This window comes from Equus asinus, chromosome 15 (genome assembly GCF_041296235.1).
Source record: "Equus asinus isolate D_3611 breed Donkey chromosome 15, EquAss-T2T_v2, whole genome shotgun sequence".
NCBI lineage: Eukaryota > Metazoa > Chordata > Mammalia > Perissodactyla > Equidae > Equus > Equus asinus.
Window position 1 is genome coordinate 47267368 of NC_091804.1, and position 14404 is coordinate 47281771.

The 14404-nt window shown below is 49.8% G+C and overlaps 1 protein-coding gene across 7 annotated transcripts in view; it reads left to right on the forward strand.

Annotated features, from left to right (window-relative positions):
• PHACTR3 (phosphatase and actin regulator 3) overlaps nt 1-14404 on the forward strand; it is a 245187-nt gene that overhangs the window by 192858 nt on the left and 37925 nt on the right. For all 7 annotated transcript variants that reach the window (XM_070486200.1, XM_044748444.2, XM_070486198.1 and 4 more), the window contains one exon: nt 6249-6402. In XM_070486200.1, coding sequence (XP_070342301.1) covers nt 6249-6402 — 154 coding nt within the window. The remainder of the gene's footprint in view (nt 1-6248; nt 6403-14404) is intronic.

Below are 14404 nucleotides of genomic sequence, written 5' to 3' on the forward strand. Positions count from 1 at the left end.
CTATTAGTCTTTAGGTTTTTTTCCTTCTAATATCGATTCTGGTTTTAACATCACAGTAAGTTCTAGCCTCATGGCATGAGTTTTAAAGTATTCCCTTCTTTTCAATTTTCTGAAATAATTTGTATGGTATTTTTTATTTCTTACATGTTTCAAAGAACTCATCAGTGCCTCCATCTGGGCCTGCAGGGGGTTTTGGGATGTGGGGGAAGATTTTTAGCTAGAAATTATATATTTTAATAGATTTAGGTCTATTCTGGTCATCTTTCTTCTTGAGGGACCCTGGTAGTTTATGCAGAATCAAAGGGAGATATCACCCCTCTAATCCTGATGTTGGTGATATGTCTGTCTGTCACCTGATAAATCTGGCTAGAATTTTATCAATTTTATTGCTCTTGTCAACCAGCTTTTGGTTTCAATTATTTTTTTTGCTGTTTTTCTATTTTTTATTTCATTGGCTTCTGCTCTGATCTTCATTATTTCTTTTTTTCTACTTCCTTGGGTTAATTGACTCTTGTTCTGGTTTTTTAAGATGGCATCTGAGGTCACTGGTTTGGGACCTTCCTCGTTTTCTGATATAGGCATTTAGTGCTGTACATTTCCCCCAACACCATTTTTATATGTTGTACTTTTATTTACTTCAAAATACTTTCTAATTTCCCTTTTGATTTCTTCTTGCAACTATAGGTTATTCAGAAATTTTTAATTTCCAAAGATTTCGGTGTTTTTCTAGAGATCTTTTTGTTATTGATTTCCAATTTAATTCCTCTCTGATCAGAGAACATATTTTGTATGACTTGAGTGCTTTGAAATTTATTGAGACTTGTTTTATGTTTTATGGATAGAACATGGTCCATCTTGGTAAATGTTGCCCCTGCACCTGGAAAGAATGTGTGTTCTTCTGTCATTCAGTAAAGTGTTGATCAGATCAAATTGCTTGATGCTGTTCTTCATCTTCCCCATCCTTACACAGTCCTGGTCCACGTGTTCTGTCAATTACTTAGCGAGGGGTTTTGAAATCTCCAACTCTAACTGTAGATTTCTGTTTCTTCTCTCAGTCTATCAGTTTTTGCTTTATGTGTTGAACCTCTCGACAGGTTCATCAATATTTAGGATCGTTTTGTCCTCCTGATGAGGTTGTCCGTTTGTCATTATGAGACAACCCTCTTTATCCCCAATGAGGTCCTTTGCTCTGGAATCTCCCTTGTCTGATATTAATCTACCACTCCAGATTTCTTTCAATTAGTTTCAGAATGGTACATTTTTTCCCTGTGTACATTTATTTGTGTCTTTTTACTTAAAGTGCATGTTTTGTAGGTAGTATATCATTTGGACCTGCTTTTTTTATCCATTTGAGAATTTTTGCCTTTAATTAGGGTACTTAGACTGTTTACACTTAACGTGATTATTGGTTTTATTCGTTTAAATCCACCATCTGGCTCTGCAGGCCTTTGGGTTGTGTGCGCGACTGTCTCCTTTCCAGTTCTCGGTCCTGCAGACTAGCTGCCTTGGTCTCTGTGATCTCTCGGCTTCATCTTCTCAACTCAGGGCATTTCCCAGGCTCTTCCTGGTTCCTCTCCATGGTCCATGACCTAGAAACCCTCCAGAGGCAGTAAGCTGGGCAGTCCTAGGCCTCACTTTACTGAATTCCCATCTCTCAAATATCACTGTCCTTTCCAGTGTCCTGAAAACCATCGTTTCGATACTTTGACTTTTTTTTTTGAGTGGGACGGAGAAGTCAGTCCATGGCGCTCCTTCTTGTTTGAAGCAGAAGTTGATGTCGTCACTTTTACTTTGGAGGCCGACACAAGTTTTCACGGCACATTCCTTCTGTGGTTGCGTGTTCAGGTGCTGTTGTCATGTGTTCCTTGGTGGGAATCCGTGTTACTTTTTAGGTTCCAGCTCAGATGTTGCTTCCTTCAGAAATCCTTCCTTGATCTTGAGCTCACACCCCTTCCTGGTGTGACATTGACCCTGCCCTGCGTGATTCAGGCGTTTCTGAGTTTGCGTGTGGAAACAAAGGAACAAGGCAGAGTCCTCTCTGTGGACGAGCTCACCAGATTTGCTTTTCTCCATTGAGTGAAATGTTTCAAGCTCATATGATGACTATAGTTAGGGAAAGAGCCACACAAACAGGTAATTAGGATACCTTGTGAGGATGCACCGATAGAAACACACATCATGTGTTTCAGATTATTATAGGTGCTTGTTTTCACATCTCTCTCCCTCACCTGACTGAGCCCAGCAGGGCGTGCACCAGGTGGTCCTCATTTCTGCTCTTTAGTGCCAGCTATGCAATAGGTGCCTAACTGCACTGTGCAGATCCGTGAATGTCAGGGTTAAGAGTGTGGGTTTTAACCCTAGGGTCAGGTCTAGGTTTCTAGGTTCTAGAACCTAGAATCTTGGTTCTGTCACTTAACCTCTTGGCTCTTCATCAGGAAAACAGGAGATCAGTTGTGGACATGCTGAGTTTGAGATGCCTAATGGGGACAGGTGGAGACCCCCTGAAGGAAGCTGAATATGCAAACCTGGAGTTCAGGGAGAGGATGTGGCTGGAGAGAGAAATCCGGAGCCATTAGCAGTGGGCCCTTAGTGTCGTGGGACAGAGGAGGTCATGTAGGAAGCAAGCGTGGACAGAGGGGTTTGAAGATTGAGTCCTGGGGCACACCCACATTTAGAGGTGGGGCAATGACAAGGAAGCAGCAGGGGAGACTGAGACGTGGCCATCCAGGTGGGAGGATCGCAGGCTAGCTGGGTGACTTGGAGGGAGAAAAAAGAGTCTTCTACAAAGAAGGGAGTGATTGACAGCCTGAGATCCTCCAGGAGCATCCTTTGCTCCACTGGGGCAGCTAATGGGAGCTAGTAAGACGGGGCTAGGGGAATGTTCTGAGTCCCACACACGTTGGTGTGTCAGTGTGCACAGAGCGTGGAAGGCTGCCTCCTGCGTGGTGAGTGGAGCCCAGAGCTCTGCCATCCAGTGGCTATCTGGGCCACTCTGGTACCTGGAGAGAAAGAGCTGGCACTGCCCGTCCTACCTCCTAAGCTCTGTCTGTCAGCTGTGCATTGGAAAGGCACCCCAGCCTTCGCTGGAGTTGGACTGGATCTGCTAACATCAGGGTTTTACTTTTAATTTACTTACTTTTCTGGCCTACGCGTTGATTTTTTTTGGCTTTTGCCAATACAGAGCTCTATAGGGTGTGGAGCAGAACTGGTCTGGAGATAAATGAGTCTTACACTTGGAAAGACAGTATTGTTGTTGACAAATGCCCCCTGGGGAAAGGCAGGGCCAGCTCTGCGTCAGATCCAACATAGACAGCCTTGCAAGTAGGGACTTCCAGGGAGCCAGCGGACAGGTCAAATGATGACAGTTCTTTGGGAATGAGGCCCATTCTGCTCCCTCCAGTCACTGCCAGGCGGCTGGGCTTCACCCAGACTGCAAACTTAGGTTTCAAGGCCACTGCAGAGCTGGAGAGAGGGACATAAGACTGGGCAGCGGAAAGCATTTCACTGAGATTCAGCCAGTTCTTCTTGGATATAAACCCTCTCTGCATTGCTATAACCATTTGGTTAGTCTACAGAGTTCTGAAAAAGTTGATTGACCATTTTTGCCAGTTTTCTTGTTGCTTTTATGGAGGAGAGAATTTTCCACCATCTTCGCTGATGTCACTTGACAAAGTTCTTTGTTTTTAAACAATTATTTATTTTTATATAAGGAAACTATTTGTGATAATAAAATACAGAAAACCAAAATTAATAAATAGAATGACCAATTCCTGGCATTGCAATGCCAATTTATTATAAAATTATATACCTTACAAAATTAGACACATACAAATACATTTCTCTATATAACATACATACTTTTCTAAGTTGCTTTGCTTAGCAACATGTCATGAATGTCTTTTTGTACCTCAGTAACGTGCATGCCGCCATTTTTTAATAGGCTCACAATATGCAGATGCTACAGAAGTGCCGTAGTGTAAGGAGTGCCCCTTGTTGCATATTTAGGCTGTGTTTCATTTCTTGCTTTCATAAATAAGGCCGGGTGGACACCGTTTTGTGTGCTTGCTCCATTTGTTGTATGAGACAGACTCCTGGAAGTGGCTTTCTGGGACAAAAGTTAGGGAAGCGAGTGTTTTGGGGTCCCTGGGGGGTCCCCCCTGGGGGGAGGTTGGCTTGCTCCCACGCTCTGCAGAAAAGGGCTTCCTGGCCTCTGTTGCTTAGCTTCACACCCAGTGTTAGCCTGTGTCCTCTGGGAACCGTGCTCTTTTAGCTTAATTCTGACAGTTGGGTAGAAGTGCCACTCAGTTCTGAAAAGCCTTTGTTTTAGGCTATTTTTCTGGAAATTTCCTTTTCTGACTTTACGTTGCAAAACCTGGTAACCTCTTGACACTGACCTGAAGTCAGCCCACAAATGTTCTTTGTGGCCCTACTGTGTGTGCCCAGGTCGTGCACACAGAGGCTAGATGAATGAGCAGAGGAGAATGACTTGCTCCCAGCACGGAGATTTCACGTGGAGCGAATTCTCATTTACGTCTAGAAATCTCTGGTGAAGGGATCTTTTTCTCAGTTAAGAAATATATGATTACAGTTTGTAATGACAAGCCTGAGACATTTGCAGTAGGCTTAGGGACTTTATCAAAAGCTAAAACGATTAAACCACATTCAGTGTAGTTTTATGGTTAGGCATATCATAGTTCTCTGAAACTGGCACTCCCTCCTGCCGTGTCAGACCCTTGACATTCGTGACAGGTTTGTCCTGGGACCTTTGAGACGCCCTTAATCCGTAAATGCCACCCTGGCTGTCAGTTTCTCCCAGACACGCTGTAAAGACCAGCTGAAAAATGCATGTGACTTCTTGAGGCTCCTTCTGATTTTATAAATACAGGACCCTAGTCACTTATACAGCTGTTAACCTCAGGCTGGAGTCATTATTTTTCTCTTTCTCTGTAAAACAGACAGCAAACAAGTTCATGTTAGAAATTCAAGCCTCAGCTGAGTTCAACTTTTTGTGCCTTACTTTATCCCGAACTTCTGTTAAACTATCCTGTGATTGGACTTATTTCTTCTTTTGTATTTCCATCTTTTGGGAGCCAGTTTTCTTAAGAAATAAAGCGTGCCTCCGTCCATGGGGGTGACCATCTTGGTTGATGATCTGAGCCCCCAGGAGTTAAATGCACACCCTAGTTAAACGGCAGAACCACACGCTCGGACCGCAGTCTGCATTCTGCTCTGCGTTGACCTGCTGACGGTCCCACCTGCAGTTCCCAGGGGCGGCTGGGGACTCTGTTATTCAGAAACCTCAGTTAACCAGAACACCATCCTTTACCTAGCGTGCTAATGACCAAGGCTTCTCTGCATGTGAACGCAGCCAAACCCCATTTCTGCTCTTAGGCCAATTTAAATGTTTTATTCCCAAAGCTCTTACTTGTGCCCTGATTTCACTCAGCTGATTCTGGTCACGTGCAGAACACAAAGGTTGGTCTCAACCTTGTGGACCCTGAATCAACCCACTCATTCGTTCTCCCAGCAATGTTCGTTGATAACCTACTGTGTCAACATTATTCTAGGACCCAGGAGAGCAAACTGTCTTTGAACTGAAAGTCTAGTGGAGAAGACAGACGACAAACTAAAGAACAAGAAAGAGATCAGATAGAGGAGGAGTTGATAGGGTGATGTGGGGGGGATTGGAGGCCCCATTGGGCCTCTTTGAGGAGATGGTTCAAGGCCAGGCCTGGGTGGTCCAGGCAGAGCAGGGAGGTAGGCAGAGGAAAGACATGGTGCAAAGCCCCTGAGCTGGGACAGTCCAGGAAGTGAAGAAACCCCCCAGGCCGGGGGCAGTGGGAGAGTGGGATCACATGGGGCAGGACTGCCATGGGTAAAGTAACTGTAAGTTATGATCCAAACTCAGACACTTTTGAAAGAAAAAGCAGGTGCTATTAATAATTACCCTGGGGTAACGGTGTCAATCAGGACTGTCCCTGGAGACCCGCGATGTATGATCCATTCTCCACCCATGGAACGTGTGGTCTCGGGGTGAGGGGCCTTAGAGAAGGCAGATGGTGGCATCTCTTTCTCCCTGTCTTGCCTACCATCTGTTGGAAGGCACCACAAGGTACAAGACAGTGTACCTCATTGCTCTGGTCCAGATTCCTTCCTGCAACAGGTGAGCGGCTGCATTGATAAGCCAGTGCCTCGCTAACACCTGTGTTCTTATTGCCCTTCTTCCCTCCCTCCAATGGCTCTCCTAGGAACACTGCCCAGGAAATGCAAGAAGGAGCTCTTGGCAGTGAAATTAAGGAACCGGCCCAGCAAGCAGGAATTGGAAGACCGGAATATTTTCCCCAGGAGGACTGATGAAGAAAGGCAGGAAATTCGGCAGCAGATTGAAATGAAACTCTCCAAGTAAGTAGCAGTGTGTAGACAGAAGTAAAGGCCCTGCTCCGGCCTTGCAGCCCGAGCCCCTCTGAGGTCTCGCCTTCCCCCGGCTGTGCTCTCCCAGGGCTCCCAGACGCGGCACCTGCAGCAGCGTTCCTCAGCCTCACCGCTGTCAATGCTTGGGACCAGACAGTTCTTTGTCATGGGGGGGCCATCTGGTACACTGTCAGATGCTTAGCGGCATCCCTGGCCTTTACACATTACATCCCCCCTGTGACAACCAACACTGTCCCCACACATTGCCAGATGTCCCCTGGGGGGCAAATCACCCCCAGTGGAGAACACTGTTCTGTGGGAGCTAAGCAACGTGCCTGAAGGAGTGAAGGGGTTGCAGTTGGGAGGGACCGTGGCAGAGTGGCAAGGACATGCCTTGTCAGAGGCCGGGTTGGGGGGAAAGTCCCTATTTACCTCCACCTCATCATTTTCCTGCAAGAGTGTGCATCCAGTATTGCCAAATCCTCTAAGTTTTTCAAGAAAAGCTGGAAGTCTGTGTATTTGGGGGAGACTGCATATGCACCAAGTCAAACCCGTCTGCTGCCTGGCTGTGACCCAGAGCCACGAGAGAGTGCCCTCTGCCTTACAGTCCCCGAGAGCCCCTCGTGTGGTCACTGGCTGGAGATCCGCTGTGCTATGGCACAGGACCACGTGGAGCTGTGTCTTCATGACCAAGCTCTGTTGGGGTCCACTCGTGCCCTGACATGGATGCCTTGACTACGAGTCAGGGACGGGAATGTGAAAATGTGGCGGCTTTCAAGTATTGACAACTCTCTAGGTTGCTTTTCAAGAAGAGCAACTGGGGTCCGGAACCCGGAGCCTCGTCCGCATCCCAGCCCTCACGAGTGTCCCTTGCCACAAAGAGGGCTGAGAAGGGCTGAGTGTGCGCCGGTGGGCTTTCAGACGGGAATCAGACCCTTGCAATAGGGTGAGCCTGTTTCCCCTGATCCCCAAAGGGTGGGGCCAGACGGTAGCCCTGAGTTGGGTGTGTGGGAGAGGAAATATTAACAAGGGTCGGGCGCGTGATCCTGGCACACAGCCAACCTCCTGCTGGCATCTTCCCCACCTCTCTCTTCCTTTTATGGGATATGACCCTGTCCATGCAGGGCTGGACTTGAGGGGACAGTGTCCTGGATATCCTCCAGCCTTCCACTTTCCTCTTTAAACAGGCTGGCCCTGCACAGCAGAGAGACAGCACCCTGAAAGCGAGCCGGACCAGCCCCCAGGGCAGCACTGTCCCTGTGCCCCCGTTGATTTGCTCTTGATCAGTGCTTCTCACTGCCCTGCATCCAAGTCAGCTGCGGGGACCTTGGGAAAATGCAGGTTCTGATTCAGCAGGTCTGTGGCGGGGCCCGAGGGTCTGCACTGGGACAAGCTCCCAGGGGATGCCAGCTCTGCCGTTTGTGGGCCACTGGGAGCAGCGAGGGTCTGGAGCGGGGTCTCCCGGCTTCAGCGCTCTTGACATTTGGGGTTGGATAACCCTGTGTTGGGGGCCGTCCTGTGCATGGTAGGACATTTAGCAGCATCCCTGGGCTCTACCCTCAAGATGCTCATAGCACCCTGCTTCCAGCTGTGAGAACTAAAAATGTGTCCAGTTGTTGCCAAGTGTCCCCTGGGGGCCGGAATTGCATGCTCGGAAGCACTGATCTGCAGGCCCCTGGATTGCTTCTCCAGGTGGTCTTTCCTCTTCCTGAGGCACAGGGCTCTTGGTCTTGGGTAGGTGGGCCTTGTCTCTGCTCTCTGCGGGGGCCCTGGGCCTCAGTGTTCTCAGTGCCCCTGAGACCCTTCCCTTGAGTTTTTCAGGGCGAAGGCAGTGAGTGTGAGCGGGTGAAGCCGAGACCCTAGGCCCGGGATTCTCAGGGCCTCGGTTTTCTTGCCTGTAAAATGGGGGTGATGCCAGCTGCCAGGCCGGCAACAGAGGAGGGCGGGTTCAGCGAGGCACCCTCACAGACTGCAGAGGTCCCCAGCCAGAGTCCTGGGGGCTTGGAATCATGCTCTGTGCTGACGTGCTGGGTGACCTTGGGCAAGTGACCTTATCCCCCATCTTGGTTTTCTCATCTGTAAAGCAGGGTGCTGACATTTTCAAGGTCATGGCGAGTTTTCAGGGAGATCCTATAAAGAAGGCGCATTTGAGAGCCCCTGCCACGTGTTAGGTGCTCAGGGACTCGCTGGGGTCACTGTTTGGCTGGTGAGGCTGGAAGCAGTGTCCTCGCTGCCCCTCGTCCTGCGCTGGCTCTAAGCTGTGTGGCCAAGGCTGCCTGAGGCACAGGTCACAGATCGCTGTCAAAATGCCTAGTGGTGTCTGGGGCCTCCTGACCCAAGAACAGGGTTCCCATGGAGAAACTGTTTAAAATGCAGATTGATAAGCCCCACCCAGACCTGCAGTTCACTGTCTCGGGTGCAGGAGGGCACATTTTAATGAATCCCCTGATATTAACAGGTTGAGAAAGCTCCCGGTGTTGGAGTGACATTGTCAGACCATCAAGCGTTTGTCGCTGTGTCTGGTCATTCGATAAAGACCTACAGTCATGTGTCGCTTAACAACAGGGACACATTCTGAGAAATTCATCGTTAGGTGATTCTGTTGTTGTGTGAACATCATAGAGTGCACTTCCACAAACCTAGATGGTACAGCCTCTACACACCTAGGCTCTGTGGTACTGCTCTTGTGGGACCACCGTCATAAACGCAGTCCGTCCGTCGTTGCCTGAAATGTCATCGTGTGATGTGTATTTCACTCCTTCGGGATCAGGCGCTGTGGCAGTTGCTAGAGGTACAGCCGTGGGTGATGGAGACCCCTCCCGTTAGCTCCTGCATCCCTGGAGAGCAGCGGGTGCCACAGCCCTCTTCCTGTGGGGCCGAGCCCCTCCGTGCTTTATACAGCCAGGATGCTCAATAAACACTGTGGGCAGGCGAGAAGCATGGTGCATCCGTCCCTCAGAAGGGATCCGAGAGTCACAGAGGAAGAGGAGGGTTCGCCTCAGGCATGCACCCCAGGACAGTGGGCAGGATGAGTGCAGGACAGGACCCCCCCAAGACTTAGGTCAGCCCCTGTCACTGGCGTCATCTCTCAGAGGTCCCCTGAAAAGATGACAGGCGTTACGTGCACACAGGTTCTCCATGACCAAGTAAGTTTGGGAAAACATTATACAAGTGGTTTATTTGCCTCTGGACCTATCGGAGCCTTTGATGCAATAATGCACATGGTAGCTCTGTGGGAGGGTGCGGTGTGTCTTTGCCCCGCTGTATGCACCTGAGACCTTTCCTCCCTGGGCACCGCAGAGGCATCTCAAGGCCCCTTTTGGGAAATGCAGCTGTAGTCACAAAGCTGTGCTGGAGGCCCGTCAGCCGAAGTTCGGAAAAACCTGAGGGTGCTGGGACGCCCACGTTCACAGCCGCATGGGCTGTGCCACGTCCGGCATTGGCCCTGGCCTCCGCTGTGGCTGTAGGTGTTCTTGGTGGGCTGTGGCGTGTCCACCCAGACCCACATGCCCAGACCTCGCTTACAGCAGCGGGAGTGGTTCTTCGACCTCTGGGGAGTCACTGGTGCAGTGGAAGGAGTGTCAGACTGTGGGCCAGGGGAGGTGACGGGGACAACCTCCTTGTCCTGGAATGCCCTGGGGGACTCGCTGCCACCACCACGATCGGGACTTTGATGGCTATTGCCTCAATGTGTCCCTGACAGCCTCCCCCTGTGAGCAAGGCTCCCAGCCCTGTGCTGGACCACAGGCTGCCACGGTCCGGCTCCTGGCCAGGTGGGCAGGAGCCCTGGAGTACAGAGCCCCGCCTCTCTGGACGTCCAGTTCCCAGCACATAAAGTGAACCACCGGGGAGGAGCACTGTGCCCCACCTGCAGTCGCCGTGGAGTGTCGCCGCCGCGATGACGGCATCTTGGTCTGCAGACCCCTGGGGGCCTGAAGGTGTTCATTTCCCGTTAAGTCAGCATTGCCTCATCCTAATCGACGTTGGCCACTGACTCATGGGCCTGCTGCTCTGGTTACGTATCCTTTTTAAATAAAGGAGAAGAGATTCCCTTCCTGTCTGTCCATCAGGGTGTTCTGAGGCTCAAATGAGAAGCCACAGGGAGAAGGTACATCAATAACAAAGCCTCCTGCCTACCTGCTTGAGTCGTGATGGGATAGTCCATCTTGATCCTCTCTCTGCCTCTTCCATCTCTTTGCAAACTTCTCCTTTCTTTTCATTGGTGGACAGGCCATGTTCATCCAGTTATATTTTCAGCAGTTCTTTGCTGAATATGTACAATGTACCAGCTGCTGTGCAGGGTACTAGGTACCACGGTGAACAAGGTGGAGGTGCTGTCTGCCCTCATGGGGCTTATAGCATTTGCGTATGCTGCAGGCATGACTGGATCTAGGTGCTCACGTGGCATTTACAGGAGTGGGTCTGTTTCTGTTTCTCGACTCCTCTTTGCTCTGTGTGGATTTGTTCTCTGGCCGTCTCGCTCCGCATCCTGGCCTGAGAAGCTTCAGACTTCCATCTGCACAGGAGCGGCTGAACGACAAGGTCTCCTTCCTCCAACCCGGGAAAAGCCCCAGGATGGGGTCTCATTGGTTTACTTGGGTCGGGTGTCCATTCCTGAACCAATCGCCTTGGTCAAGGGCACAGAAGGGGCCAACTGGTCAAGTTTGGATCACACGCACGTCCCTGAGCCAATCACTGTGGCAAAGGGAATTTGTGAATTGATCAGGCTCGGTGTTTGTTGTTGCCGGCCTCGTTGTTGGGATGTGCCATCGCGTGAGGTTTGGTTTTTCATTTCTCTTATTTCTAGTAAGATTGAACATTTTTTTCAGTTGTTTATTGGCTTTTTTGTTGTTTCTTTTCATGTACTTTACCTGCAGTTTTCCTTTCCTAATGATTTTAGGAGTTTACGTTGGAAATTGTGGCCTCCAATCCTTGTGGCTTCCAATCCTTTCCCGGTTTTGTGAGCTGCACAGCTCTTCTCCTTGTTTGGGGCTTGTATTTTCATTTTGTTCCTGCTTTCCTTTGCTGTGCAGAAGTTTTTCATTTTTCAGATTACCAATCATATACTTGAGGCGTCAGCAGCCTTCTTCTGTTAGGGCCAGATGGTGACTATTTTTGGCTTTGTGGACCTGATGGTGTCTATTGTAACTACATAGCTCTACTCTTGTAGCACTAACGCATCCATAGCCGATATGTAATGAATGGGCATGGCTGTGTGCCAATAAAACTTTATTCACAAACACAGGCGGAGGCCCATGGGACAAAGCTTGCCGACCTCTGATAGACTTCAGGGTTATACTATTTGTGCCATGTTTGAAAAATCCTTCCCTACCCAGAGGTCAAAAAAATTATATGTACACCTATTATTTTTGCAACTGCCTTCTAAAACTCTGCCAATTGATAGTTGTTTCTATTTGATAAACCAAGTTCTTCAAAATAGAGTATTAAGTGAATTAATTTAAAGAAGGAAAATAGTGAGTAATCACTGATACTATGTGTGATTCAAAAATAGGACAAAATTATGATGATGATGCTGGCAGGAAGAGAAGTCTGGGGCCCGCACGCCTGCCTGCAGGTGCAGAGGGGAGGGGAAAAGGGATGCCGGGAACCCGTGCCCAGGACCTCGAAAGCCCCCTAAGTAAGAGGCACTGAAACACAGGCTCTGGACTGGATTTACTCCATTACTCACGGAATCTGTAACTAATTTTAAATCTTGGACATTTGTCACTGTGTTTAAAAATGGAAAAGCAACCCCCAGAATTAGAGGCAGAGGAACAGCAGTGCAGAAATCACCTCCCAGGAGGCAATACGGAGGCTTCCTGGCCGGCCAGGCTGTTTCCCCTGCAGAAGTGGTTTAATTGGATCCCTTTGTCTTTGCTTCGCCTCCCATTAGAGATTCTTCTGCCATCGCTTGCTGAATAATTCAGCCTCTGGTTGCCGTGGCAACGTGCCATCCATCGTACGCTGAAGTGCAGTTGGTGTTTTTGTTTTGCTTTTTTATTTCCAAATCCTTAATACTTTATCTTCTTGGTGCTCCTGGGGCTTTTCTGGATGAACTGGTCCATGTCACCACCAGCCTCCCACCCACGACACACACTGTGTGCTGGGTCTGGGGACCAGAGTGAAGTCAGACTCGTCTTTCTGTAGGAGCCCACTTACCTTTAAAACGTGTGTGAATGAATGGGCAGAGTAAAGACCCACAGCTCCCGCGCTTCACACAGTAGGCGTGTTCTGGAGATTGCGCACAAGGGCACGGGTTGTATCGCTGCAGCCCTGTCATATGCCTGCCGTTTAGGGGGAGCTGGCAGTCAGGGTGCCCAGAGCTTTCCTTTCTTAAGCACCAGCCCCAAGCACTAAGTTTCACTCACTTTCCCTCATTTAATTTAATCTTTGCAGGAACCCAATAAAGGCGGTGTTATTATCATCTCCATCTTACAGATGGGAAAACTAAGCCTTAACAAGAGGTGAAGGAACTTGCCCAGAGTCCACAGCTGGGAGGAGGCGGGGTAGGAGTCAGACAGGCGGCCCCATAGAACACAAGCTGGGGTCTCTGGTGAGGCATTTTCTGGAAGGGAAGGCACTGGCTGCTGTGGCTCATTTGTCATAGTCACAGCTTGGCATTTTCTTATATTGGTTTGGCTTCTATCAGGGCACATTCAGGCTCCAGCCAACACGGGGCCCCTGGGTGCAAGATTCTTCCTGTCTCTGTTACGGTGGGGACCGTGGGACATGATGCAGAATGTTCCCCAATGTGGAGCAGTGGAAGTTAGTGAAAAGATCCAGAAAGAGATTCTTGGTCAAGCGCAGGCTTCGGAGAAATGTGGACGGGCCAGTTCAAATCCAGCCTTCCAGTCACAGCTGCTCTGCAGCTCCCTCCTGGTGGAATGGAGACAGTGGCAGCACCTTCCTCCTGGGGCCCTTTGGAAGGTTCCAGGTTAGTCCCTGTAGAAGCATATAACTGCGTGTTCCTGGCAGGGGACACCAAGGGGGATGCAGCTGCTGCTCTTGCGGGTGCGGCTGGGCACGCTCCTGGGCTGGGTGTCAGCTGTGCAGGGACACTGAGCAGCAGGCCTCCTGTGAGGATTGAGCTCTGTCCGCTGTATAAACAGCACCTGGAGGGCCGAAGAGCCAGCAGGCCCAGTAGTGGTGTTGGCGTCATTGTTGATGATATGATTATTGTTGTTCTTTGTGACTTGTGTAATTTTCCTGGAGACCCAGGAACTGGGCAGGCGCCCTCTGAGAGATGCACGAACCATCTATTAACTGTCCCGCGGGGGTCCTCCGCCCTGGGGCCGCATCGTGAGGAGCTGATTACGGCTTTGTGGTGTCCTCCAGGAGTTGGTACTTAGCATGTTAACACAGGCATTAAATGATCCTCGAGCTGGTCTCTTTGTACATTTTGTTCTGCCGCATCCAGAACAGGCTGCTGCCACTCGGGCCTCCAGGAAAACATAAGTTCCCTGGAAAAAAAATGTTGTGTGCCGCTGCTCCCAGCCCCATGCTCGCCCTGAAGTCTGCAGAATTTTCGGGAGGAGGCTTGAGGCTTTTGCTGCTGGGGATGGAGATTGGTGCGGCTTAGTCATGGGCGTGGCTGGACCCGAGCATCAGCCACGGTACCTTCTTTCCGCTGAAGCTGCAGGGAGAGGTGAGCACCGGGCAGGGCATCAGTTCTGTGCACAGAGTTTTGAAAATACAGAAGCCTTATTTTTGGGGGGCTTAGTAGAAAAAAATGACTCTTAATTGCTGGAAAGGAAGCCGCTCCTTCCCTAGGTGTTGAAGCTTGGTTGTAACGGGTGGGGAATTGTATCACAGCAGACGCCCATCCATAAGTGTTTGCTGGTTTCCCTCCTCTCAACCGCAGTGCTGGGTAGGAGCCCGGCTCGTCCTGAGTGACTAGAATCCAGTCCCGTGGGCTCCATCCAGGGTGGGGACAGAGAAGCATGGTGATGAATAACGTTCGTTGCTAACATTCACTCGGTGTCTTCTGTGTACC